Source organism: Alnus glutinosa, chromosome 9, assembly GCF_958979055.1.
Source record: "Alnus glutinosa chromosome 9, dhAlnGlut1.1, whole genome shotgun sequence".
Taxonomy (NCBI): Eukaryota; Viridiplantae; Streptophyta; class Magnoliopsida; order Fagales; family Betulaceae; genus Alnus; species Alnus glutinosa.
In genome coordinates this window covers 4033870-4060158 of record NC_084894.1, presented here as the reverse complement: position 1 = coordinate 4060158, position 26289 = coordinate 4033870, and the positions used below count along the sequence as shown (strand labels likewise).

At 36.6% G+C, this 26289-nt stretch overlaps 1 protein-coding gene across 1 annotated transcript; it reads left to right on the top strand.

Annotated features, from left to right (window-relative positions):
• LOC133877659 (nuclear cap-binding protein subunit 1) lies at window positions 1–26289 on the top strand. Its single transcript, XM_062316048.1, has 19 exons — window positions 1–184; window positions 420–479; window positions 1740–1796; window positions 4028–4099; window positions 4874–4936; window positions 10166–10342; window positions 15130–15261; window positions 16185–16251; window positions 16963–17162; window positions 17963–18033; window positions 19247–19331; window positions 19778–19846; window positions 19965–20083; window positions 21635–21773; window positions 22008–22508; window positions 23046–23345; window positions 24297–24475; window positions 24698–24809; window positions 25947–26289. Exons 1-19 carry the CDS (start codon window positions 101–103, stop codon window positions 26049–26051), a joined length of 2592 nt encoding a protein of 863 aa, XP_062172032.1. The 5' UTR covers window positions 1–100; the 3' UTR covers window positions 26052–26289.

Below are 26289 nucleotides of genomic sequence, written 5' to 3'. Positions count from 1 at the left end.
TCAGGCCATGAACGATAAAACCCTGCAAATCCCCCTCCTCTCTTTCTCTCACTCTCTGTGAAAGTCTCTGCCTTTCTCTTAGCAAAGAAAATAGGAGAAAATGAGCAGTTGGATGAATCTTCTTCTACGAATCGGCGACAAGTCCCAGGAGTACGGCACCTCCTCCGACTTCAAAGACCACATTGTCCGTACCATCTCTCTCTCTCTCTCTCTCTCTCTCTCCATGTTTCTATATATATATATATATATATATATGTTTGTGTATTACTTTGTTCTTGGTTAGTCTGAAACCGTAGTTTGCGCCACACTTGTGTTGTTTCACGACCAATTCGTGAACTTTTCTCTGCTCTACCTACAAAGAGGCTATCACGCGCTTTGCACGTGGCTGAACACTGTTGGGTTTCGTTTCGGACTTGCAGGAAACATGTTTCGGTGCACTTCGGCGAGAGTTGGAGCACTCCGAGAACGATATTTTGGATGTAATGTTCGCTTCTTTTTCTTATACATAAATGCATATACTCTGCTTGCTTCAATTAGCGAGGAATAGGAAAAAAGGATTGCATTTACTCTTCCTTTTTTTTTCCTCTTCAAATTTGCTTTCTTTTTCTTCGGTGTAATTTTGTTAATTTAGGTTGATATTGGCTCTTTGTTTGGTTAGTGGAAAAATTAGAAGAGAAAATTTGCTTTTATTAACTTAACTGTAAAGCAGAAAATTGAGGGGAAGAAAGTTTTTGTTTTATTAATCGTTGTTAGCTGTTGTATGTAAATGTATTAATTCACCCTGTACTTTTGCTTGCTCTTTGGTTTCTTGGAAAGTATAGGAAAAGAAGAGAGAATATTTTGAGCATTTTAATCACTTCGTTGGCATAACCTATTCAACTACAAAAAGCACAGATGCTAGTGAACAGAACTCATTTGCAGCTGTGCAATGAAGCAATGGATGATCAACTGTCTCACCATAATACTTACTCGTGTAACAATTATCTACTGTAATCTATTTCCTATTAATGAGATTAGCTATTGAGAGCCATCTGATTTGATTCGTTCTTAGTAGCCATGAGATGATCATCTTAGGGTGATCTCTATTACACGAGCTCCAGTCTTAAGACCATGCATGGTGCCTAAAGCGTGTCAAGTGCCGGAAGGTCAAGGAAGTTGATGACTTATTGCTGATACTGAGTTTGTTTTTAGAATTTTCATGCCCAATGAAAAACTGCCACGTTAGGGGGTTCTTCGGACCTTGAATGATCTTCCAAGTGAATATTGCGTGGATCATTTAAAAAAGCATTTAGAAACTTAGGTGGTGGGCTTGATGGTTGTTTCTGCTTTTTAGTAATGATTTTCTCATAGAATAGGATTGTGACCTATAAAGCCTCTACTCTCTTGTTTGCCAAATAGGACTTCACATTCCTTGAATATCAGTATGGGGCAAGTGATAATTAATATTTTTTTGCCAAAGAACATGCCCATTGTTGATTTATTATGGTTAATGTGTACATAAATATTATATTTTCATGGATAATATGTGTATAGATGTGTTCTTGTTTCCAAATTCAAGTTCCATGCCTGAAACCATGTCTCTTCGAGCTCCCTATGTTGTGTCTGTTGTTCAATTTCAATAGATTGTCATTTCACATTTATAATTTTGAATAAGATGTTTTTTAATTCTCTGTATTACGTGATGATTTTGCTGTTATGCATCTGTTGAGGTATTTGCTTGCTTCTCTTCTTTCTGACAGTTCCTTCTCCAATGTGCTGAACAATTGCCTCACAAGATTCCTTTATATGGGACAGTGGTAAGCGCATTTTCATCATTTTGCTCTCATTTCTCGCTCAGCCTTTTCCTCTATGTTTTTGCTTTCATTCTAGAAAGTTCATAGATTAATTTGAATGCCATTGCCTATATATGGATATATGTACTTATTTATGTCTCACTGAATGTATATATGAAATTAAATGTAGAGGTTGATTTCAGAATACTCCATTAGGCTTACCGTTTGTGTATTTATGACTATATGTTTACATGCACCAACTAGAAAAACTTGTTAGAATTTGGGTATGGACATTGAAGATGTACTGAATTATTGAATCTATCTGTGATAAGAAAAAAAGGATTGGTTCCTGGTTTTGTGATAGGGACATCATAAGGATACCAAGATCACTATAGTCATTCGGGTGGAGTCTTGACTGAACTTTTGATTTTCTCCAAGCTCCTGCTTCTTCAGTTCTTACTTTCTAAATACTTCTAGTTATCCTGCAATATGTTATGAAAAAGCAAAGTGAGCACCTGCTCATTGTGGATTTTGCTAAGCTTCCATTTTTTAATGTTGTTTATGAAAGCTGAACGTTTCCCTTATTATTTTGTATTGTGCACAGTTGTCATATCGTGAATCTTATTGTTGCACTTAGATTATAAAGGTAAAGTGAATGAAATGAAAATGTATGTCAAAAATAACTAGGGCTTGTTTAAGTATTTGACAAATACTTTTTTTTTGATAGGTAATAAGTAGGTCTTATTAAAAGCGTAAGGCGCCCCTCAATACACCGGCAGTATACAAGAGAACGCACCCATGTTATATGTCTTGATTTTTTATTTATTTTTGAAAAGTAAATGTCTTGATTTGAAATGATATGATTATTAAATGAAGGGTAAAAATATAGTGATCTTCCTGAAATATGCTTTACTTAATATTAAAGACGGTATGGATTTTAATGAGAGTCCTGTTTGTTTCCTGAAAAAAGGTAAGCTAGAATAGGAAATTAAAGAACTTTCACTTTTAGAAAGTGTACACTTTTTTTTTTGATAAAGTGGACACTTATTTTCAAACATCCAAAAAAGAAAGGAAGACACTTAAATTGGTAAGGAAGGAGTATATCTATTCAATGTAGAAGTTGAGTGCTAGATTCCCGTTTCTTTTTTATATGGGAAATTAAGGTTTATTTAAGATACATTTTGAAAATGTGTGATGTTGTGTTATTTTGAATAATGTAGAGATTCAACAATATATTTGCTATGAGATCTCTAGCATTATGAAGGAAGCAAAAAGAACATGTAATTCTTTCAAGTTTAAGGGTACATTTGGTATGCAGGAATAGACCCATGAATAACTTTTTGAGATATTATTTAGTTGCGTCACCATTATTGGGAATAAGGATAGCTATTCCCCTAAAATGAGGAATAACTATTCCTCTCAAAAATGTAGGGAATAGGTCCCTTAGGAATGGAATTGCTTTAAATATATATATATATATATATATATATATATATATATATATATATTATTATTGTTATTCATATAAAAAAGCTTTAAAAATAATATCCCAAAAACCATTCTCTTTCTTTCTTTTTTTTTTTTTTTTTTTTTCTAGGCACCAAAAGAAAAAACCATTTGTATTCTAGTGGTCGGCCACCCATGGGGGAGACGAATGGTTTTTTTTATAGTGCCCCAAAAAAATGGTTTTTGGGGACATTATTTTTAGAAGGGTATTTTGGAAAATTTGGTTGAAATCTGATTCCATCCCAGTTAGGAAATTTTGACATTCATGTGTTGTCACCAAACGAATGAATAGGAATTGTCATTTCATTCCAGCTTCTTGTATTTCTGGTAATCCTCATCCCTATTCCTAGGTAATCATCATTCCAGTGTACCAAATGTACCATAAAGGAATTGGACATAGAAAATGGCTTTTTAACTCTGAACACTACGAGGAGAAGATTACATCTTGTGAAAGAAGCAAAAGAATATGCTTTATTAATTTAACTATTAAGTACCATTCAAGCAACAGAACAGTAATTTGTTTAGATAAAGAAAAATAAAACATGGAGTCTATTCAAAGTTACATGTATTGTGATTTCATGTTCTGTGTTGTAATTTTTGAATGAGGACTGCACTTTCTTAGCTGTTTTCCTGAATTTATTTATTTCATAAAATGACTGGATATTCTGTGCTTATTAGATACACCCTGTTGGATACTAATGGATCTACCTCTTCACTCCCCCCCCCCCCCCCCCCACCTCTCTCTTTAGATTGGCTTGACAAACTTGGAAAATGAGGACTTTGTCAGGAAAGTAGTGGAGAATACTCAAACTAATCTTCAGGTGAGCTAGTATGTGTCTGGCACAGGTATCTTACAGCTTAGAGGCCCTATCCTTCTCTGGGGGATTCATTAGAGGACCTATATTTATTCCTTATTGAGCTCATGCATGAATAAACATTTAATGGGCCATGGCCAGCAATACACATGACCAGACCTGGACATGGACTTCGTCTCTGCAGCAAGAGTGGTTAGAAATGAGAGAGTATGGGTCTCTTTGCTTTCTGTTTTTAAATTCATGAAAACAGGAAATTGTGCAAAAATGCACTACCAAACATCTTTTCAGAAAACTAATCTAAGATACAACATATTTCCACTGAACGTCAAAATGATGTTTTCTGTTTTTTTATTCAGCTTAGGAAAAACAGAACCATTGAAAAACCATGTTTTAAGGTTCCTTTTTGTTCACGGAAAAAAATACAGTGTTTTTCTTTGAATTGTTTTATGAAAACACAACTAAACTGGACCTATATTTGTTCCAAATTTTTAGCGCTCTGTAACAAGCTAAAGTTCTTTTGAATTTCTGTTCGAAATCTCTTGTACACACGCAGAGGACATGAGGTTTCTAAATGAGATTCCTGATTACTTAGAAAAAGAGAAATGATTACAGGATCGTAAATTTGATTTTATTCTAAACAACAATCCTGATTACAGGATTGTTGTTTAGAATTTGACCTTTGTTTTTTATCTTGTTTGGATGTAACTTTCTTATTCCTTTTGGGATTATTCCTGTAGATAACCTCTTGTTTCTCTTTCTTTCTCTGTGGCTAACATTCAGGATGCCCTAGATTCTGGAAATTGCAACAGGATTCGTATTTTTATGCGGTTTCTGACTGCTTTGGTATGTACATTTTAGAATGAGATATGCAATAAAATCTGCAATTAACTTGTATTGTTGATTACCTAGTTCTTTGACATACCTTATGGGAATATGACGTCTCTCTAGTTTTTGTTTGTAAACTTGACCTTTTAGCCTTAAAGTTTTGGTGAATGGTTTAGATTATTACTTATAACAAAATGATGTTGGAAGAGATAAATTGGGATTTTGAATTATTAATATTCTTACTATGACTCATTGAAGTACTTATGAAAAAAAAAATATTGTTACTTGACTGTTAGTCTGTTATGGTTCTTTGAAGTGCAAGCTCTCTCTCGCTTTTTTTTTTTTTTTGATAAGTAAGAGAAATTTCATTAAAAGCGCAAAAAGCAATCAAGTACACAGGTAGTATACAAGAACGGCAACTAAGAAGAAGAAGAAAACAGTACTAGAAAATCATTAAAGTTAATCACTAAAGGGGTAAGGAACGCAACCGTCTAAGAGTACAAAGAATAAAAGAAAAAAGAAATGAGCTCCTCCTCAATGGTTCTTTCTTTGTCTTACGAACTGTCTATCGTTGCGTTCCCTCCCAAGCACCATAAGTGATAGCAAGGAACCTTCTTTCACACAACCGCACTCCGAGAGCGACCACCCGTCCACCAGCAAGCGAAAAGATCAACCACCCGACGAGGCATAACCCAAGAAAGACTGAAGTGGCTAAAGATGGCATTTCATAGAACGCAAGCGACATCACAATGGAGAAGAAGATGATCCACAGACTCCCCATTCTTTTTACACATACAGCATCTATCAATCACAATGACATGCCTCTTTTTGAGATTGTCCAAAGTAAGGATCTTCCCTAGTGCTGCCGCCCAAGTGAAAAAGGCCACTTTCAAGGGAACCTTGATACGTCAAATACTTTTCCGGGGGAAATGAATTGTCTCCTTATAGGCAAGAGTCTTATAGAAAGATCTAACATCAAATTTCCCTTTGCGAGAATGAGACCACCAAAGCTTATCTTCGCCATCACGATCTAGACTGATGGAATACAATAAGGTAAAGAAAGAAGTCAAGACGTCCACCTCCCAATCGTGTGCCGCTCAAGTAAATCTGACATCCCACTGAAAAGATTGTTCTCCAGAATCAAATGAGCTGCCACGAACGAATTCTTGTCACAAGCTATGTCATACAAACCTGGAAAAGTTTTCTTGAGGGGCATCTCTCCGCACCACACATCATCCCAAAATCTGATCTTGGATCCATTTCCCAAAATAAATCTGGTATGGCTACTAAATAGACTCAACCCCTTCCTAATGTTCTTCCATAGCCCCACTCCTTGAGACTCATGGGGGTCTAAGGAACACCAACCAACCCACGAAGAACCATACTTTGCATCCACAACTGATCTCCACAAAGCCTCTCTCTCATGCGCATGACGCCACAACCACTTCCCTAACAAAGTCTGATTGAAGATCCTCAAATTCCTGATACCCAAACCACCTTCTAAAATAGGGGAACAAACTGTGGACCAGCTAACCAGGTGATATTTGAATTCTTCACCTAGACCTCCCCACAAGAAGTCTCGATGAAGCTTTTCTATACGACTAGCAACACTGGATGGAATAGGGAACAAAGAAAGGAAGTGCGTGGGTAGATTAGATAAAGTACTCTTTATAAGGGTAACTCTACCGCCCCAGATACATTCGCTGCCAACTAGCCAGCTGTCTTTCAATCTTACCAACTACATCATCCCATATGGATTTAGCCTTAAAAGGGGCCCCCAATGGAAGACCGAGATACTTTAAAGGTAGAGAGGAAACATCACAACCCATGATGCCAGCCAATTCATCCATATTATCCACATCACCCACAGAAACCAGTACTGACTTGGCCAGATTGATTTGTAAGCCTGAAACAGCTTCAAAAGACAATAATAAAACCCAAAGAAATCGGAGATGATCAGGATTAGCCCCGCAAAAGACTAAAGTATTGTCTGCAAATAACAGATGAGAAATATTAAACACCCCGTTGCTACCAGAACCCACTGAGAAACTTGATAGAAAGCCCTTGTGAATAGAAACAGTGAACATCTTACTAAGGGCTTCCATCACAATGACAAACAAGAGAGGCGACAGAGGATCACCCTGTCTCAGTCCGCAAGAACTGCTGAAAAAACCAGAAGGGGAGCCATTCACTAAGACGAAACGTGCCGAGGAAATACAATGCGCTATCCATGAACACCATCTCTCTCTAAAACCACATCTTTTCAACATATACAATAAGAAGTTCCAGTTGACATGATCATAAGCCTTCTCAATATCCAACTTGCAAATCAACCCTGGTACACTTGATTTAATACAACTATGCAAACACTCATTAGCAATAGGAATAGAATCAAGAATTTGCCTACCTTTCACAAAGGCATTTTGAGGTTTCGAGATTATCTTTTCCACAACCTTTCTTAGTTTATTAGCAAGAACTTTTGCAATGATCTTGTAAACCTCACTCACAAGACTAATAGGCCTAAAATCTTTAAGATCCACAGCCCCAGACTTCTTCGGAATTAGAGCAAGAAAAGTGGCGTTCATGCTTTTGACAAACTTGCTATGAGTGTAGAAGTCCTGGAATACTCCCATGAGGTCTGACTTAATCACATCCCAACAATCTTGGAAGAACGCTAAGGTGAACCCATCAGGACCTGGGGCCTTATCACGATTCATGCCTTTAACCACCTTTAAGACTTCATTTTCCTCAAAAGGAAGTTTCAAGGAAGATGCCTCAACTGCATCCAAAGAGTCAAAAGCAAGGTTGTCCAACCTAGGCCTCCCAAGTGTGAGGTTCTGTAAAAAGGGACTCATAAAAATGAGTAACATGATCCCTAATAACCTATTGATTGGAAGAAATAAAGCCATTGACTGAGAGAGACTCTATGGCATTGGACCTCCTGTTCGAGTTAGCTATTCGATGAAAAAATTTAGTGCATTTATCCCCCTCTTTAAGCCAAAGAACCCTAGACTTCTGTCTCCAACTAATCTCCTCCTGCAAAATAGAGTTCTCCAGATCTCTGATGACCTCATATTTCCTATCTTCTCTTCGGGAGCTAAACCACGTTGTTCATCCAACCTATCAAGAGCACATAAATCTTCTATAAGCATATTTTTGCGAACCTCCACATTGCCAAACTCCTGTTCGTTCCATCTCTTAAGAGCAATCTTTAAAGCCTTAAGCTTTTGAGAGAAGATAAAACTAGGAAAGCCTTGAAAATGGTAAGACGTCCACCAAAGTCGCACCCTTTCCACAAACCCTTCAGCCTTCAACCACATTCTCAAACTTGAATGGTCTGGGACCCCAGTGAACGCCTCCACAATCAAGAAGAATCGAAAAATGATCAGAACACAATCTAGGAAGCCTTTTCTGCAGAGTACCTGGAAACTTGACTTCCCAATCAGGAGATACAAGAAATCTATCAAGGCGAGACCAAGAGGGATTCTCCTGATTATTAGACCACGTAAACGACCCTCCTGCAAGTGGAAGATTTTTAAGACCCTACTAAAAAATAAAGTTTGAAAACTCCATCATGGCGGCGTTCAGGCAAACATCTCTTGATCTTTCGGCAGGAAAGCGAGTGGCATTGAAGTCGCCCCCAATACACCAAGGCATCTCCCACCAAGATGAAAGGCCGGCCAACTCATCCCAAAGAGAACTTCTAAGGGCGTCAATATTAGGATTGTAGACCCTAGCAAAGGCCCAAGAAAAGTCATCAACAACACTTCTAAAGGAGCATGCAAGAACAAACTCACCCACGAACACGTCTATCTTCTCGACAATCTTTTTATCCCGCATGATCAACATACCTCCAGAGGCACCACAAGAGGCTAAGTAACACCAATCAACAAAGGAACAACCCCAAAGACTTCTCACTATGTTGTCTGAAATAATTTCTAATTTAGTTTCTTGCAAACAACTAATATTTGCCTTCCATTTTCTGACTCTTAACCGCTTATCACCCTCATTTAACCCTCTAACATTCCAAGAAAGGATTTTGGGCTTCATAATAAACTGTTGTGCACCATCCCTTTGCACCTACCACTAGAAGAGCTTCCACTATGTGCATCATAGTTAACAATACAGAATAATCTGTTTAGTTCCCTCGTACCTTTGTTACCCGATTTCAGACTAAAACCCATTACCTTCTTATCATGACTGGCAATGAGATTCTCAAACAAGGTCAAAATCTGACCTTTTGAGCCATCACACATAATTCCCAATGGATGATGGTACTCTAAAGCCATCTTCAACTGCAACTCCGGAGACCCCTTGCCAGAAAATCCCCTGACCTTGTCACTAGGACAACAGGACAGAGGAGTTGGCTCTGCCTCAGGGATCGAAACTAATTCCAGCCCGTTCCTTAACCCCAAACCAGAAAAAAGTTTGTGAATAAATGGGCCGGACATCAACGAAGAGATAGAGGCAGCAGGATCCGACTCAACCAAAGAACCGGAAGGACCCGACCCAGCCCAGACAACCATCGCACCATCTGTGTCTGTCGGAAAATTGGCCAAAACGCCCAATACTAAGATTTTGGCCTCAGTACCAAGGCAAGCTCCCATGCTTCTTGTGGGATTTTTTGTTTTTCGATAAGTAATAATGTTTTTTTTTTTCAGTTGCATAATGCATATTTGCATTTTCTACCCTTGTACTTATTAAAAGGAGAAACTCCAATAAAGTATACTCTAGAAGACAACCAGAATCAACAGGATAAACTAAGTTTATTAGACCCTTTATTTTTAGATTTCTGTCTATTTATAGTTGGTGTTTTAAATGCTTTAGACATGACTACCTGTATACATCATGATATGATGTGTAGATTGGGTAGCACCTGTTTTCTGTTGCCAATTTTTTTTCCTCATAAAAATTTTTTTTAAAAAAAAGAAGATTTTTTTTGAGATGATGCCTATATCAACCCCTTTCTGATATCAGTTTGGACACTTAAGAATGATTTTTTCATGTTTTACCCCTTTAAGTGCATGGCACAATAGTTGCATTTTGTTTTCTTGATTTAATTCCGACAGCCCGCCTGACATTCTTTATTCTCTCTTTGTTGTCATTTGACATGCACGCATAAGTTTCAATTTAGATGAAAATTTTGTATTCTAGAGCAGGAATATCTTTTTTTTTTGGTGCTACTATATATAAACACTCATTTTTCGTGCTAAAATAGTTGGAATAATATGCATCTTTGTTCTACAGATGTGTAGTAAAGTCCTCCAACCCAGTTCTCTGGTCGTTGTCTTTGAAACATTATTATCATCGGCTGCCACAATAGTGGACGAGGAGAAGGGAAATCCCTCGTGTCAAGCATGTGCTGACTTTTACATAACTTGCATTTTATCTTGTCTCCCATGGGGAGGAGCAGAACTAATGGAGGTAATGTTATTTAGGTGCTGCGTATATAATCTGCTGATTTTATTTGGCATTTGCTAGTTTATCTTCTTATGAAAGCTATGATCATCAAAGTGGATTCTTTTTTCGCATTATTCCCCTAAAGCTTAGACATCTCTTTCAACATTTTTCTCAACAACATCCTTAATCTTGAGTTCTCAAACTTGGGTTTTTCATTCTTTTGCTTCTTATTTTTTGTGTGTATATGACTATCATGGGCATACGCATTTATGTCACAGCTATGAATTAAGTTGCAAAACATAGAGAAAAACATGGGATTGTTTGATGAATCGAAATATCATCACCATTTAAGGGGAAAAAAATGAAAAGAAGCTAGTAAAATTAGCATAGTCCTGTGCAGTCAATCATATTTACGCATTGATCAATCTGAAGCAAAGTCCCCTTTCGATAAAATGAAATAGAATCATATTGTAAGCAAAAAGCTTGACCATATGGAATAGGCTAGCGTCTAACTGTTTATGTACTGTGAATTTATGGCTTTTCTTTTTGGGTAGCCCCACATATCCCAAAGAATGATAGTACCATAACAGAGAAGGGAGAAGTAATATTGCACGGGTCGCCAGAGGAGTACTCGCTTCCTGCATGTTCTCGAGACTCTTCGGTTGATCCCATGGACAAGGTTTTGGATCTACGTCCGCTGGGTAAGAAGACCCAAGCCATCCACTCTCCACGAGGTGCGACAACTGCCCATTTGAAGTCGAATCTGCGTTCATGGGTTCAGATTCTCGTTAGTTTCAACTTGGCCATGGGCAAGGTTGCTGGGTCCGGTAGGGGCCTCAAGCGGAAAGGGGTCCGTTTGAGTCGGTTTTTACCAAAACCCAAACCCAAAGCAACGCTCCTATTGGATGCCTATGAGGGTTCAGGTCTGGTGCCAACGGTTGTTCGCAGGTGCTCTCCTCGGCCAGAGTTCTTGCCACCAGAAGCTTTTGGGGTGGCTCCGGCCTGCATGCAGTTCTTTTTTCCCCCCCTTGCCGGCTTCGGAGTTGCTGCCTCCAGTGGTTCTGACTGTTTCTCCGGCTTCGGCAAGGTCAACAGTGGAGGGCTTTTGCGCTGGGTTGTCTCAACCTACTTTCCATGGTTCTTGAGGCGTTTAGGGTTTTCGGTTCTTAGGGTTTGTTGGGTTTTGTGGTCTTGGATTTTTCAGTTTGTAGGGTTTGTTTGTTTGGGTTCTTTCTCTTGGACTAGCTTTTGGTTGTTCTTGTGTATACTATCGGTGTACTTAGGGACGCTTTACGCTTTTTAATAAAGCTTTTCTTACTTATAAAATAAAAATAAAAAATGTAATGCTATATTATTACATATTACTATATATAGTATTAGTACATATAACTATAGTATAATTATTACATATACTTATCAAAACCTATATTACTTAGAACTTTTGAGAAACTAGGAAAGTTGAACATTTAGTGGTGAAAGTATTATAGTCCTTCTGGCAGGTTCTTAGATGTGATTAAAATCATAGGGTTTTGTGGAAAGGGTGAAATAGTGGTGGACTTCTTACTGCTTCCAAGGTTCTCCGAGTTTCATTTTGGCTCATAAACTTAAGGCTTTGAAAGCTATTTTAAGAGTATGGAATGAGAAGGTGTTTGGCAATATAGAGAGACAAAAAAACTTCTTTTGGATGAATTATGAGTTCTTGATGTTCTAGAAGAAGAGAGCTTTATGTGATGAAAAGAAAATGAGGAAGGATAAAGTTATTAGGTGATTTGGAGAGGACTACTCTTTTGGAGGAGGTGAGTTCGAGGTAGAAGTTGCTGATGTTGTGATTAAGAGAGGGTGATAAGTGCACAAAGTTCTTCCATCGAATGGCCAATTCAGATAGAAGAAATAACAACATTGAATCTTTGATGGTTAATAGCACTGCTTGTTTGATTATTATTATTATTATTATTATTTTATCATTCTGAGATTAGAGAACATATTGTGCAGTTCTATAATAGTTTATTTATTGAACAGTTCAGCTGGTGGCCTAAATTGGTTGGCCTTTCCTTTGAATCCATTGGTGAGGTTGAGGTTGAGGTTGAGGTTGGAGAGAGTGTTTGAGGAAGGTGAGGTCTTTAAGGTGGTGAAAGCTTTAACAGTGATAAGACCCCCTGGCCCTGACGGTTATTCTATGGCATTCTTCCAATCTTGTTGGGATGTTTGAGGCTTGGATGTTTTAAAAGAAGATATAATGAATGTTTTCCATGATTTTCACGCAAGAGGCAAGTTTGGAAGAAGTTTTAATGCAACTTTCATTGCTCTTATTCCCATGAAATCAGGGCTGTTGATATTAACAAGTTTTTTACCTATTAGCCTAGTGGGGAGAGTTTACAAAATTGTTGTCAAAGTTCTAGCTAACATGTTGAAAATGGTTTTGGAGAAGATTATCTCTTAGTCTCAAAATGCTTTCATCAAGGTAAGACAAATTCTAGATTCTATTCTCGTAGCTAATGAAAGGCTTATGATCATGTTAGTTGGGATTTTTTGTTGAGGAGGTGCAGTTTTGGAGAGAAATGGCATAATTGGATAGCTTATTGTATTTCTTCGGTGCGTTTTCTATATTGGTGAATGGCACTCCGATTGGATTTTTTAATAGTTCTCGTGGCCTGAAACAAGGAGACGTTTTGTCTCCTTTGTTGTTTATCATCATTATGGAGGCTTTATGTAAAATGGTGTTAATGAGTCGTATGGGGTTGGTCTTTGGAATAATATCAAGAGGGGTTGGGGGGAGTTTTCTAGTTATACTAGATTTGATTGGGTGACGGCTCCAAGATTAGATTTTGGCATGATGTGTGGTGTGGGAATCTTGCCTTAAGGTAGCTTTTCCAAAGTTATTCAGTATTGCTCGCTCTAAGGATGCTTTCGTGTAAGATCATTTAGAGTTTTCAATTTACTTAACAGTGGAACGTTAATGTTATTAGAGCAGCACATAATTGGGAGGTGAATTTCTTTGTTTCGTTCTTCAAACTATTGTACTCCATCAGACTGAGATAGGGCGGTGAAGACAAGCTTTGTTGTGCTCCTAAGAAAGGGTTATTTGATGTCAAATTGTTCCATAATGTCCTAATTTCCCATGATAGTTTTCATTTTTCTGGGAGGAGTGTTTGGTGGAACAAGGTTCCTTTTAGAATGGCTTTTGCTTGGTTGGTTGGTACAGAGCTCCCCGCTTTCACTCCTCCTCCCCTCTCAAGGGCTTTCGAGTTGGGGGAGAAGATTCGTTCTTCTCCCCCCTTGCTACTTAATTCCAAACACTTTCGGCATTATTACCGGAGGGCTAGGGAGCTTAGGGAAGGTCATTCTGTGAAATGGAACGATGGGTTTCTCTCAGATTCCTTGGAAGCCTCGAAGACGGCTACAGAGCTTCCATTGAAGAAGGTTGCAGAGCCTCTAGTGAAGAAATACTTTCTTAGGAAGGGATTTCTCAACTCTTGTCAGAGTGCTCCCTCTCAGAAGGTGGGAAATGGCTTCTCCCAAACCTAGGCTTCAATTGTTGATTTTGAACACAATAGGGAGATAGATGTTTGGGAGAAGGCGTTTTTTGAGAGGCTGCCCGTGGAGTGGGTGATGGATGAGGGTCAAGGTGAGGAGTACAGGGCTATCTTGGGTGAGATGATTGAGCACCAGATCCAATGGAAAGAGGGAGCTTCGGAATCTGCAAAGTTCTATCAATTATGGCGACGTTAAAGCTTCTCCTAGGTGTAGAAAAGGCAAGGCACACATGTTGTAGGGTTGTATGCCTTGGTGGATTTTGTGGGTTGTATCTCGGGTGTTCTTTCGATTTCTAGGTGGTTGTGTTTGGTTTCTTTTTGTGGGTGCTTTTGTTTGGGTTCTTTTATGGGTTGTTTTTTGGATGTTCTTTCAGTTTCTAGCGTTTAGTTTATGTGGTTTATGTTGGGTTTTCGTGGGTTAGCCTTGGTTCTCTTATGTATACTACCTGTGTACTTTGGAGTGCCTTACGTTTTTTTTTTATAAATTTTGCTTGCTTATAAAAAAAAAATAAAAAAAATAATAATAAATAATAATAATAATAATAATAATAATAATAATAATAATAATAATAATTAATTAATTAAAAAAAAAGATTGGTATTTCATGTGCAAGAAGAGTGGGGAATCTATTAATCATTTTTTACTCCATTGTGAGATTGCTAATGCCTTATGGAACTCTATTTTTCAATATTTTTGGTTTCGATTGGGTCATGCCTAAAAAAGTGGTAGATCTCTTTGCCTGTTGAAGAGGGTAGTTTGGTAGTCTTTATAGTGTAGCAGTGTGGAAGATGATTCCGTTATACTTAATGTGGTGTATCTAGAGAAAAATAAGTGATCGAAGTTTTGAAGACCGTGAGAGGAGATTGGCGGAATTAAAGGTTTTTTTTTTTCTTTAATAGCCTTTATCACTAGATGCTTGCCTATGATTGTTTTCATATTTCTAGCTATCATGATTTTCTTGAATATTTTCTTTTTTTAGTTAGGTTTTTCTCTTGTATACTTTGTGTGAACTTAGGTTGCGTCCTTTCTCCTTTTAATGAATTCCAGTTACTTAATAAAAAAAAAAAAAAAAAAAAAGGTTCTTGGCATATTTTGAAGTTGGGTGTCAAGGAAATTGAGTGTGGTAGTTACTGTGCTTTTCTTTTGAGTTCCTTTACTTTTGTATCAACTCCAGGCTTGCATTTTGTATGTGCTCTTATGATCATTAGTTTTAATGCTCTCAACTGTAAAACTCTCTATTCTCCCCCTTGTTTGTTGACATGGCACATCTATATGCAGCAAGTTCCTGAGGAGATAGAGAGAGTCATGGTTGGTATAGAAGCTTATTTGAGCATCAGAAGGCATGCTTCTGACAGTGGTTTGTCGTTTTTTGAAGATGATGATGAAACTAAGAATGGACTTGGTGAAAAGGTAATTTTTTTTAGTAACTATCTATTGTAAGGGGGTGTTAATTTCTGTTTCTCTCTCTCTCTCTCTCTCTCTCTAATAAACACCAACTTGTTTCTTTATTTGCATATCTCTTTTTTTATAGGTACTAAGAGAAATTTATTTGCATATCTCGTTTACATCCCATGTACTAGGGAGTACACTTTTGATTTTCTTTCGATGAAATTTGATTACTTATTAAATGAAATAGGGCCAAGACAGCTTTCAATTTGAAGCCCACTGCTGCTTTCTTTCCAGCACCAGTATTGACCCATTTAGGTCCCTTAATCAAGAAAAAAAAATACAATTTAAAGCCAGTGTAAAATAAGACTACTTAGATTTCTAAGAATAATAGGCCTTGAACAATCTTTGTATAACAAATATAGAAATTGCAACTTAGATTGTTGGTGCCAAGAGGGTTGATCTGAAAAATGAGTTCCTTTATATTCTAATAAGTAATTACATACTCTAAAGCTTTTTATGAGCTTTTTTAGAGGGGCTTAATTGAATTTTTAAACTAAATACACTTGTAAATTGTAATATGAAAATACAGAGAGCGCTTTAGAGAGAGGAAGAGACTGAGAATGTGAGTCACCAAGAGAGAGAGAGAGGGCTGAGGGGGAGCTGCGGCTGCGAAGAGGGGGACAAAGAAAATGAGGCATTAGGGTTTCGTTTTCTACTCCTTTCCCTAGACAAAATAACGTCATTTTGGGATTAAATGTTGAAACGACGTTGTTTTATAAGACAATTATCTTTTATATATTTAAGGTTAGGCAGAGGCAGATTATGGCTATATATATAGATATATGTTGCCATTTTTTACAACAATTTATTTTTCTTGTTTCTCCTTGGATTACCATGGTGCAGTTGTTCTACTCAAATTGTTTTATTTTATTTTCTTTCTTCAGGATTTCTTGGAAGATTTATGGAGTCGGGTACAAGATTTATCTAACAATGGATGGAAACTTGAAAGTGGTAATGGTGTTTAGCTAAATTGTTGTTTTTTCCCTTGATGAAATGGGCTACTAGTTCATTTATTCTCTTCTGGTTGAATTTGGGAAAATCATTTGTAACTAAAAAAATATTTTATGGCAATTGATGGTTTATAGGTAATGCATTAGTAATAATTAATAATAACTTTCGGTGATTGCACTGCTTTGAATTTAATTCCGAATGAATACAATGTTGTATTCTCCTTTCATACAGTTCTATCAGGGAAATTTGGAAGGATTCATAATATAGTTAATTTTTTACAGAAGTATATAATATTGAACAAGTATGTACTTAACTTATTTATTGTGTATTTTTTTTTTGATAAGTAAATGAAATTTTATAAAAAGCGTAAGGCGCCCCTCTAAGTACACTGGAAGTATACACAAGGAAACATCTAAGAAGGCAAAGAAAAACGAACAAGAAAATCAGAGAAACTAATAGACACGGGTGACAAAAAAGCCTCCGTCCAAAGATACAACATAAGAAAAAACGAAGCAACAATATCCTCCATGGAATTCTCCAAGTCTTCAAAACACCTAATATTTCTCTCCTTCCAAACACACCAAAGAAACTTATTTATTGTGTATTGTATGTTCATTGATTAGTCTATGCTCTGACAAGCTAATAATTTGTTTTCGTTCATGTTTTCTTTGGTTGATTTTATGACCTGTGTTCTACTTTTTCACTTGTCAGTTCCTAGACCTCATCTTTCATTTGAAGCTCAGCTGGTTTCTGGTAAGTCTCATGAGTTTGGGCCCATCAGCTGTCCTGAGCAACCCCATTCACCTTCAACACTTTCTGGGATAAATTATGGTAGACAAAAGCATGAAGCGGAGTTAATGTATCCTCAAAGGATACGCAGGCTTAATATATTTCCCGCAAGTAAATTTGAGGTAGTTTTCAATTGAAGATGTTAATGTTGAAATGTATGTGGATTCATATTTTCATTCTTCAGGGTCGTCTGTGTATTTAACCTCTTTGGTTCTTAAGCTATTTGATTTTAAAATTACTAATGCTTATATTGTTACAATTAGCTTCCAATATCGTTTTTCCCCTAGGGTGGGAAAGCTTTATCAAACTTCTGACCTCTAGGTGATACAGCTATCTGTTAAACCCTTTTATTCTGAGTGGCTTAAAAGATACCCCTCTGCCCTATATCATTGGTCCTTTCATTTTGGATGTCCTAAATATTATCTGCTTTGAAAGTCAATTGATACATTTTTAATAACTTTTCTAAATTACCCTTTACTTTATTTGAATAGTCAATACCCTTTTTCCACTTGCTTTATTTGAGTTTAAATTGAGGGTAGTTTTGCGAGCTTATACCTTTTGGTGACTGATTTGATGTGACAAACTTTTTTTGATTTGCATACTTTTGTTTGCATTTCTACTTCTTGATTTTTCATGCTATTCCGTGCTATCTCTTTAATTAGATTTTACCTTAGTTTTAAAAAGTGGATTAGACTGGACATAGCATATTCAATAAGTCTGCAAATAGAAAATTAGTCTACTTCTTCTTATATATAACTCTATGTATTATCACTATGCTACTTTAAAATTAAGTATTAGCATATCATATTTCAGTATTTGGACTCTTTTATTTCTGTAAAATGCAAATTGGCACAGCATTTGGAAACGGTGACTGATTGATGCCATAATTTTTGTGTTCTCTCTCTGTTCTCTTGAATGGCAGGACCTACAACCTATTGATCGGTTTGTTATGGAAGAGTATCTGCTAGACGTGCTTTTCTTCTTTAATGGATGGTTTGTATTGCTGTTATTTAAATATCAGATCAATTTTATAGCCTATTTGATTTTTCAACTTTTTGTTAATTTTTGGATCAGTAGGCTCACTTTCTTTTCAACCTTGTGGGGAACATGTTAACAGATGGTAAAATTGGAACTCGTGGAAAATATTGTTACATTAGGTTTATTTTGTTTAGGTAGAGGCCTCCTTGTAAGAATTCATAGTGATCTCCAATATGTAAGATGATGAAATTCTTTATCTTATGCATTTATTGTGAAATAAAATCATTTATTTATTTATTTGATATGATCCATGGTGTTTTTGATAAAGTTTTGCTTGTTCTCTTAAATTGCCATCTGGTATGTTTATGACAAGCTGAATCATTTTTTGGAGTGAGAAAATTAGTTCTTTTAATTAAGGTATCATGTTAAGACTGTATAACATTTAGAAGTTGCGGTGTGGTCAAGAAGGCTAGATGGTGTTCTTTAAAATGGTGAGGTTGTTGCCCTTATTTGCTTCTACTCAGGTGAAGTAACCTATTTGTTGATGTGTGCGCCCATTTATGCTCAGTCCTCTTTAAGAGAGGAAAGATCATAAATATCTTAAACTTACATTTCCTTTTCCTCTAAGTTTTGGGACTTAGTTGGATCTACAGTCAAGTGCATTCGAAGGCTTTTAATGGTACTTAAAGAATAAGATCAGTCTGAAACACACGTAAAGCATTACATGACATCCTTCTGAAAAATAGTAGCCTTATGACACAGAAGCATTAAAGCTTTCAAGCTAAAGAAGAATCCCTGAAGAAGTTGCACCTCCTCTTCTTGTTGAGGATGAGGTTATGGATTCAAGACCCACTGGATGTACCAATCAAGTATCTAAATAAGTAGGCAAAAATTCATTGGACCATATTGTTACCAAGGTTAATTCATAAGCAATGTGCCAGCCATGCTATGGTTTGAATGTTGGGTCAGAAAGAGATTTGTACACCCTAGAATTTTTTATTTTTTTTTTCAACTTGTTAGTGTTTGTTAATCCTGCATATTGCTTTTCTTATAGTTTCAATTTTAGTTATCTGGTCTCTTGTTTAATTTGTTGCTGCTTTTTTATGCTCCTTAATTTACTTTTTACCGGTGAACTTTCCTATCCTCAGTTTTTTTTTTGGTGTTTTTTGACCTTTGACCTTTGGTATTAATTTTTATTATTGATGTTTCTTGGTTCATGCAAAGCTAGTCGAAAGGAATGTGCTTCCTTCATGGTTGGCCTGCCAGTGCCTTTCAGATATGAGTATCTTATGGCAGAGACAATTTTCTCCCAAGTAAGATTTTGCAACCTTGCCATTATGCTATTTGGAAATTTGGCAAGATCCTTTGTGTTATGTGGTTATTCCTGATTATATGCTTTCTCGTATCAGTTACATATTTAGTTGCAATATTCATGTTGGAAACCAAAACCATATGAAACATAAGGTTTCTTTTTTGTTTCTTTTCCTTATTTTTTTCTTCCCCTTGAGAGTATATGGAAGTGATACTTGCTGCAGGCAAATTGCCCCCCCTCCACACACACACACGCACCCTTTTTTTAAAATAAAAAAATTTAGCAAAGTCTTAACTTACAAAATTGAGAAGAAAAAAAAAAGGAGTTTTATCATGTTTAGAATCTGTATCCAATTGTTCTCGGTATGGCTTTAATACTAGCCTTTGTTTAACAGTTTGGTTTAGTAGAATATCTGACTCAAATGATTCTTCTGCCTCTTTCTTGCAGTTACTTATGCTACCACAACCTCCATTCAAGCCAATATATTACACCCTGGTTATCATAGACCTTTGTAAGGTACTATGGAAACTTTATTTTAGTTGAAGCAAGTCTTACCACTTCCTCTTTTGTTTTCTTGGAAGGAACTAGAAGAGGCTCTGTAATAAGTTGTCTGACTATGAGGTTTTATTCTTAGGCTCTTCCTGGGGCATTTCCATCAGTTGTAGCAGGTGCAGTTCGTGCTCTTTTTGAGAAAATAGCTGATTTAGATATGGAATGTCGAACACGGCTCATTCTTTGGTTTTCACACCACCTGTAAGTTCAAGCATCAGGATTTTTTTAATTTGAGGATGTAGTTTTTGTGGCAACTAGACCAACATTTATACTTTTTCCGTTATTTAGATGGGGTGACAAAATCCAGTTTTTTACGAATTGCTATTAGTAATGCTTTTTGAAGATTTTTCTCATATCTCTAGTTACGTGCTACTATGAGATCTAGCCATCCAAGAATGTAATCTTGTTCTAAGTTTTTTTTTTTTTTTTTTTTTTTTTTTGGGGGGGCGGAATATACTTTAGCTCCCTGAACTACTACTGCATTTTCATTTATACCTCCAAACTTTAAAAAGTGAAATCGGGGCCTCTCATACTATCACTGCGTGTCAAATTAGACATTTTTGCAATTTTTTCCTCAAAATACCCTTAAAGTTATTAAAAAATAGCCATTTGAAAAAAATTAAAGTTATTAAAAAATAACCATTTGAAAAAAATTAAAATTATTAAAAATTTGAACAAAAAAGAAAGAAAAAACTGAAAATATTAAAAGAATTAGCCCCCTTAATTTTATTTTTTTTCAAATGGTTATTTTTTAATTTAAAAAATAACTTCGAGGGTTTTTTGTGGGGGAAACGCAAAGGTGTCTAATTTGACACGTGATGGTAGTATGGGGGCCATGATGTCACTTTTTAAAGTTTGGAGATGTAAATAAAAATGTGGTGGGAGTTCAGGAAGCTAAAATATATTTTCCCTTTTTGTTTTGTGGAAAGGTTAAGTTTAATAAAGAGTGTAGCAATGATACGAGGAAGTCCACTCCAAACAAAAGAAACAAGATTGAGTATTCCTCTTTGAACTGTGTTTACTGTATCTAATTAACAACTGCACTTTTAGTTTTTGCTTTTGAGAAATCATTTGGAGTTGAAATAGTACCAAATTTGGAGCTAATTGTGTAAAAATGAATGAAATTTATTTTGAGAAAAAGTCTGCACGTCACGTTGCCTCAGTGGTTGCACGTGCTAAAAATCGGGTATATTCCCTTTACTCAGCTCAACTTAACTAGACCTTAATCTTGCTAGTTGGGGTTGTTGCATGAATTGTTTTCCAATTTTGTCACTATAAATGTATTTCTGTTAAAACAATGTTTTGTTCATTTAATAAAGAAGTTGGAAATTGTAGGATTTGTCAAGGCCATGAATTTGGCACGTGTCTTTGCTAGTTTTGTATGTTTCCTTGAAAAAACCTCCTATCTTCAAATTTATTTTTGGGATGGGTCCAAATATATAATCTCTGGTACACTTGACAATCTATTTTGATTATGTCTGACCATGGTCAGATTAGATGTCCAGTGCACTAGAAACAAGGAATGCTCATTCTTTTTCTTCCGCTGTTTGTGTTTAGGACAGTTCCAGGTTACTAAATATTTATTATGAGTTTTCCTTGAGGTTAAGCAAACTTACTATCAAGCTATGTCCACGAGTAGAGCTTAGGCGCTTAGAACTATTGCTAAGTTCATAATTCATCCTCCCATTATAGAAGTTGAACATATTCTTTACTTGGTTTATGTACGTTTTTAATGGCATCCTAACCATGCAGATCAAATTTCGAATTCATCTGGCCATGGGCAGAGTGGGCATATGTCTTGGACCTCCCAAAATGGGCCCCGCAACGTGTATTTGTCCAGGAAGTTTTGGAGAGAGAAGTTCGGTTGTCGTACTGGGACAAAATTAAGCAGGTAACAAGTCATGCTGAAGGCTGTTTAAGCATGGTTGAAACTGTCTCCATAAGAGTCAACCTCTACATGGGGTGGTCATTAAATGCCTTTAACTTTGGTCACTATAATGATTATGCCTTACAAGGCAATGCATTGTGTGAATGTCCTTTTCATAAAAATAATGTATTTTAAACTCCAATTTATTTGCATGGTGTTAATCTTGACGTATTTCCCTCATAATATTTTTCCAAATAGAGCATTGAGACCGCACCTGGTTTAGAAGAGTTGCTTCCTCCGAGGGGTGGACCAAACTTCAGATTCAGTGTTGATGGTGAAACAGAAAGATCTGAACAGCATGCACTTTCTGCAGATCTCAGTAACATGGTGAAAGGAAGGGCAGCTGCCCGTGAAATTATTTCATGGATTGAAGAAAGTGTGTTTCCACTTCATGGTCTGGAAGGTACCCTCAAAGTGGTCACGCAAACTTTTCTTGACATTGGATCTAAAAGTTTTACACATTTGATCACTGTCTTGGAGAGATATGGTCAAGTAATTACAAAGATATGTCCTGATCAAGATAAGCAAGTCATGCTTATAGCTGAAGTGGGTTATTACTGGAAGAATAATGCCCAAGTGGCAGCTATAGCAATTGACAGGATGATGGGATACCGACTTATATCTAATTTGGCCATTGTGAGATGGGTCTTTTCTCCAGAAAATATTGAGCAATTTCATACATCTGATCATCCGTGGGAGGTACATCATTGCAGTTTCTTTAGTTTGTTTTGTTCCCCATTACTTGATGCTTTATGTATGTTTACTGAGTATATCTCTTTAGGTGTCTGATCACCTTATGATTTACTTGAAAATGTTGAATTTAGGCAATGGAACAAAAGTCTCATATTTGTCGAGAAGTTAATTTTTTTGGTTGGGTGCAGGCTTAGTTGAGTTGAGTTGAGTTGAGTTGAGTTGTAAATACCGTTGACGATCAAATAGTCAGTGTTTTAAGCAGTTTCATGCTGCCTTCAACAAGTCCTCATTTGTCATCTCTGGAATTGTTCCATATGATATTGATATTTGTATTATTACATGATCCCAGTTGTAGGTTGTGGGATCCAATTTTTCAACTTGGTTTGCCTGTCACCTATGAAACGAGCTCCCAACCCCACCCCCCAGAAAAAAGAGAAATACTTTTGGTTATTTGGTTTTCCTTCCTGTTCTGCATTGGAATATAATAAATAATTCTTTAAAACTCGTCTTGTAGATCTGACTTTTCCTTTATCCCATCTGCAGGTTCTAAGAAATGCGGTTAGCAAGACATATAATCGTATCTCTGATCTTAGGAAAGAGATATCATCTCTTAAGAAAAGTATTGTATCTGCTGAAGAAGCTGCAGCAAAGGCAAAAGCGGAATTGGAGGTTGCCGAGTCAAAGCTTACACTTGTAGATGGTGAACCTGTTCTTGGTGAAAACCCTGTGAGGTTGAATCGTTTGAAATCGCGTGCCGAAAAGGCTAAAGAGGAGGAGATATCAGTACGTGAGTCTTTGGAGGCAAAGGAGGCTCTTCTTGCTCGAGCCCTTGATGAAAATGAGGTGCTTGATATATAATTAGTAGTAATGTTTCTTTATTCCCCACCCCTTTCCCCAACACCTTTAATCTGTTACGGTTCTGTTCACTATCAGAGAAAAAGAATTACTGTGCTTTTCATCAATCAATCACTAGTCTAAAAGGAAACGTAGCACATATTGTCATCTTGGAATTAGGTGTTATAATTAAAGACAATGGAAAAGTTGGATGAAAATTTTAGTAGTTATGTATGGTGGCAAAAAGCAGACATGCTTTGCTAATATTGCTTGGATGGTTGGGTGGAAATGCTGCTCTATGATTTATTTTCTGACAAGGATTTTGCTTTATGTTGCCACTCTGATGACGTGGAACATAACTCTGAACTTTTTGCCCTTTCAATTCTAGACTCCTATCATCTTGAACTGCAGTGTATAACATCTACTAAACAATGGCTCTTTTGCTTAGTTCAGGCTTTTTTTTTTTTACTTTCTGTTTTTGCTTTTTACATGAAAGACATCAGCATTGATTCTTTCCCAAATAATGTGAAAGACATTTATGTGCCTTGGCTTGGAAAATGGGGCAGAGATACATGTCATCGAATGGCAATTTCTACACAGGATTCATGTAGATTCAGTTTACTATTGCTTGCTTCTATTGAATAATTCATGCAATGGTGAGTCAGCAGTAGTCGCTTCCAGCAATAGTAAGTGTGATTAACGATAGCTTCCAACATTTAACCATTGTTAGAGCTTACATGACTGCATTAGATAATACATACTGATTGCTGCTTCATTTTTGTTTTATGGTTCCATGGGATTGGATACAAGACGAAAGCTGGATTTTTCAGAATAGAACTCACTTTTGGTTCCTATGATCTAGCACCCCCTTATCTTTAATTTGTAACATTTTAGTTTCCACCCCTATGATCTAGCATTACCTTACATTACATTTGTTTCTACCATGATTGGCATTTACAGGCATTGTTCCTCTCTTTGTACAAAAACTTCTCTAATGTATTGATGGAACGCCTACCTGAGGCATCTATAGCTGGAACATTGCGGGAGTTAAAGTCTATTCAAGTAGATTCAATGGCAGTTGACCATGAAGAATCATCAACGATGGAGGTGGACAACGAGAATGAAAGACAGCAAAAAAGGTTCTTCCCCCCCCCCCCCCCCCCCCTCCCCCACAAAAAATAATAATAATAATATAAAAATAAAAAATAAAAAGAGAAGACTGTTTACCGTTTTTATATCGACATCCCAGTAATAGCTTTGTTTTATTTTTGTTTTTTTTTCGATGAATAAGCAAACTATATTAATCTCAAAACAACTTTACAAAACTGTTCAAACCCAACACTTTGTTTTATTTTTGGCAGTCAGCCAAATGGTGGAAGGACAAGCAACGTCTATAACATAGGTGAAAAAGAGCAGTGGTGTTTGTCGACTTTGGGCTATGTCAAGGCTTTTTCAAGACAATATGCTTCTGAGGTAAAGAGTCTCTGGCACTCCTGTTCCTTCTTTATAGTTTTGTCGGAGTTTCCTTTTCCCATATCCTCATCTCGTTTTCTTAACTTTCCTATATCTGCAGTACATTTCTGCTAATGTAGCTGCATATTCTCTTTTTGGCTATAGTATGGCATATATATAAAGGATAAACCATGTTAGGGTGCCAAGCTATCAATCTTGATAGGTTGTCAACCATTTCACGTATAAATAACTATTTTATAATAATCTAAATAATCAATAGATTAAGGAGGTCATGTATGAGAGATAAGTATGCACAAAACATGAAATTACTTCTTTTCACTTCAAGAAAAGGTGTAGTTTTTGGTCCATACATGCAATATTATCTACTGTTCAAATATAAGCTAAGATGTTTACTATATAAAAGACTCCCACCTTTTATGGATCTATTTGAACGGACTTGAGGAATAAATGATCCTGGAAGAATATTTAAAAATGGTGATGCCCTTTCAATCTCCAATTTCCTTCTATCTTTTGGGAGCTTTTCTTTTAAGAATGTCTTTAGAGTTCATTTTGCTTTCCATTTTCTTCTATCTTTTCTTATTTACATCGTTTGTGTGGTATAGCACATGATTTTATAGTCTGAATGAGGTTGGCGAAGAACGAGTAAATTTCCTTTAAGGGCAGGTCATTTCGTCAATTTGTATTGTTAAATTGTTTATAGACCTTTTGGTTCATGCATCTTCTCACGGCATGGCAGATGGTCTTATCTCTTTATACCATAAAGCATTACCTCATGGCATCAAGCCTTCTTTTTACTGCATAACTTTAGCATTGTGTGAACATAATTATACTTTTTTGAATGTTGATGGTTTATTTGGTCTTGTTAAGTAGATTTATGAGCAGTCCTATGCTAGGGTTCACGATAAAGAAGGTTGTTTCCTGTTCATAACTAGTACATCATTATTTTCACATACTTTGATTGTTCTTCATGTGATGCATCTACCTCTGAATGATCGCATCAAGATCCTCTCCAGTTCCTCTCAACTGGAGAGGATCCTGGTCCGGGGCGTGGCTGTGTACTTACTGTTATCTAATTTGATAAATGCAAAGATCTTTTGTTTCTGACTCTTTTTTCGGCGTTAAATTTTGGCTGGGCAGATATGGCCTCACATCGAGAAGTTGGTTGTGGAGGTATTAGGGGAAAATGCGCATCCTCTCTTTCGCAAAGCCGTTTACTGTGGCCTTCGTTGTGCGGAAGCGTGATGTGGTTTGTTGTGTAGGGAAGCAAACGGGAATGAGTTGGTACATTACTTGAGAGTACTTCTTTGCCCTAACATCTAGCGAGGCGGCTTTATTAGGCAAAACCTTTCATTTGTATTTTTAGTGTTCTTTCTTTTTCCTTCTCTTCTGGCTTGTTAACAAACTAGTGACTATTATAAGAAACAACTTCGATGAGAATTAATGTGGATGTGTATATTGTACATGGTAAGTGATTACTTCA

Bases quoted from the DNA above. Each gene is read 5' to 3' on its own strand.
- LOC133877659 (XM_062316048.1), top strand. From the start codon at position 101: ATGAGCAGTTGGATGAATCTTCTTCTACGAATCGGCGACAAGTCCCAG. The intron at 16,252-16,962 runs GTAATGGTGTTT...TTCACTTGTCAG, and splicing joins TGGATGGAAACTTGAAAGTG to TTCCTAGACCTCATCTTTCA. The intron at 17,163-17,962 runs GTAGTTTTCAAT...CTTGAATGGCAG, and splicing joins TTCCCGCAAGTAAATTTGAG to GACCTACAACCTATTGATCG.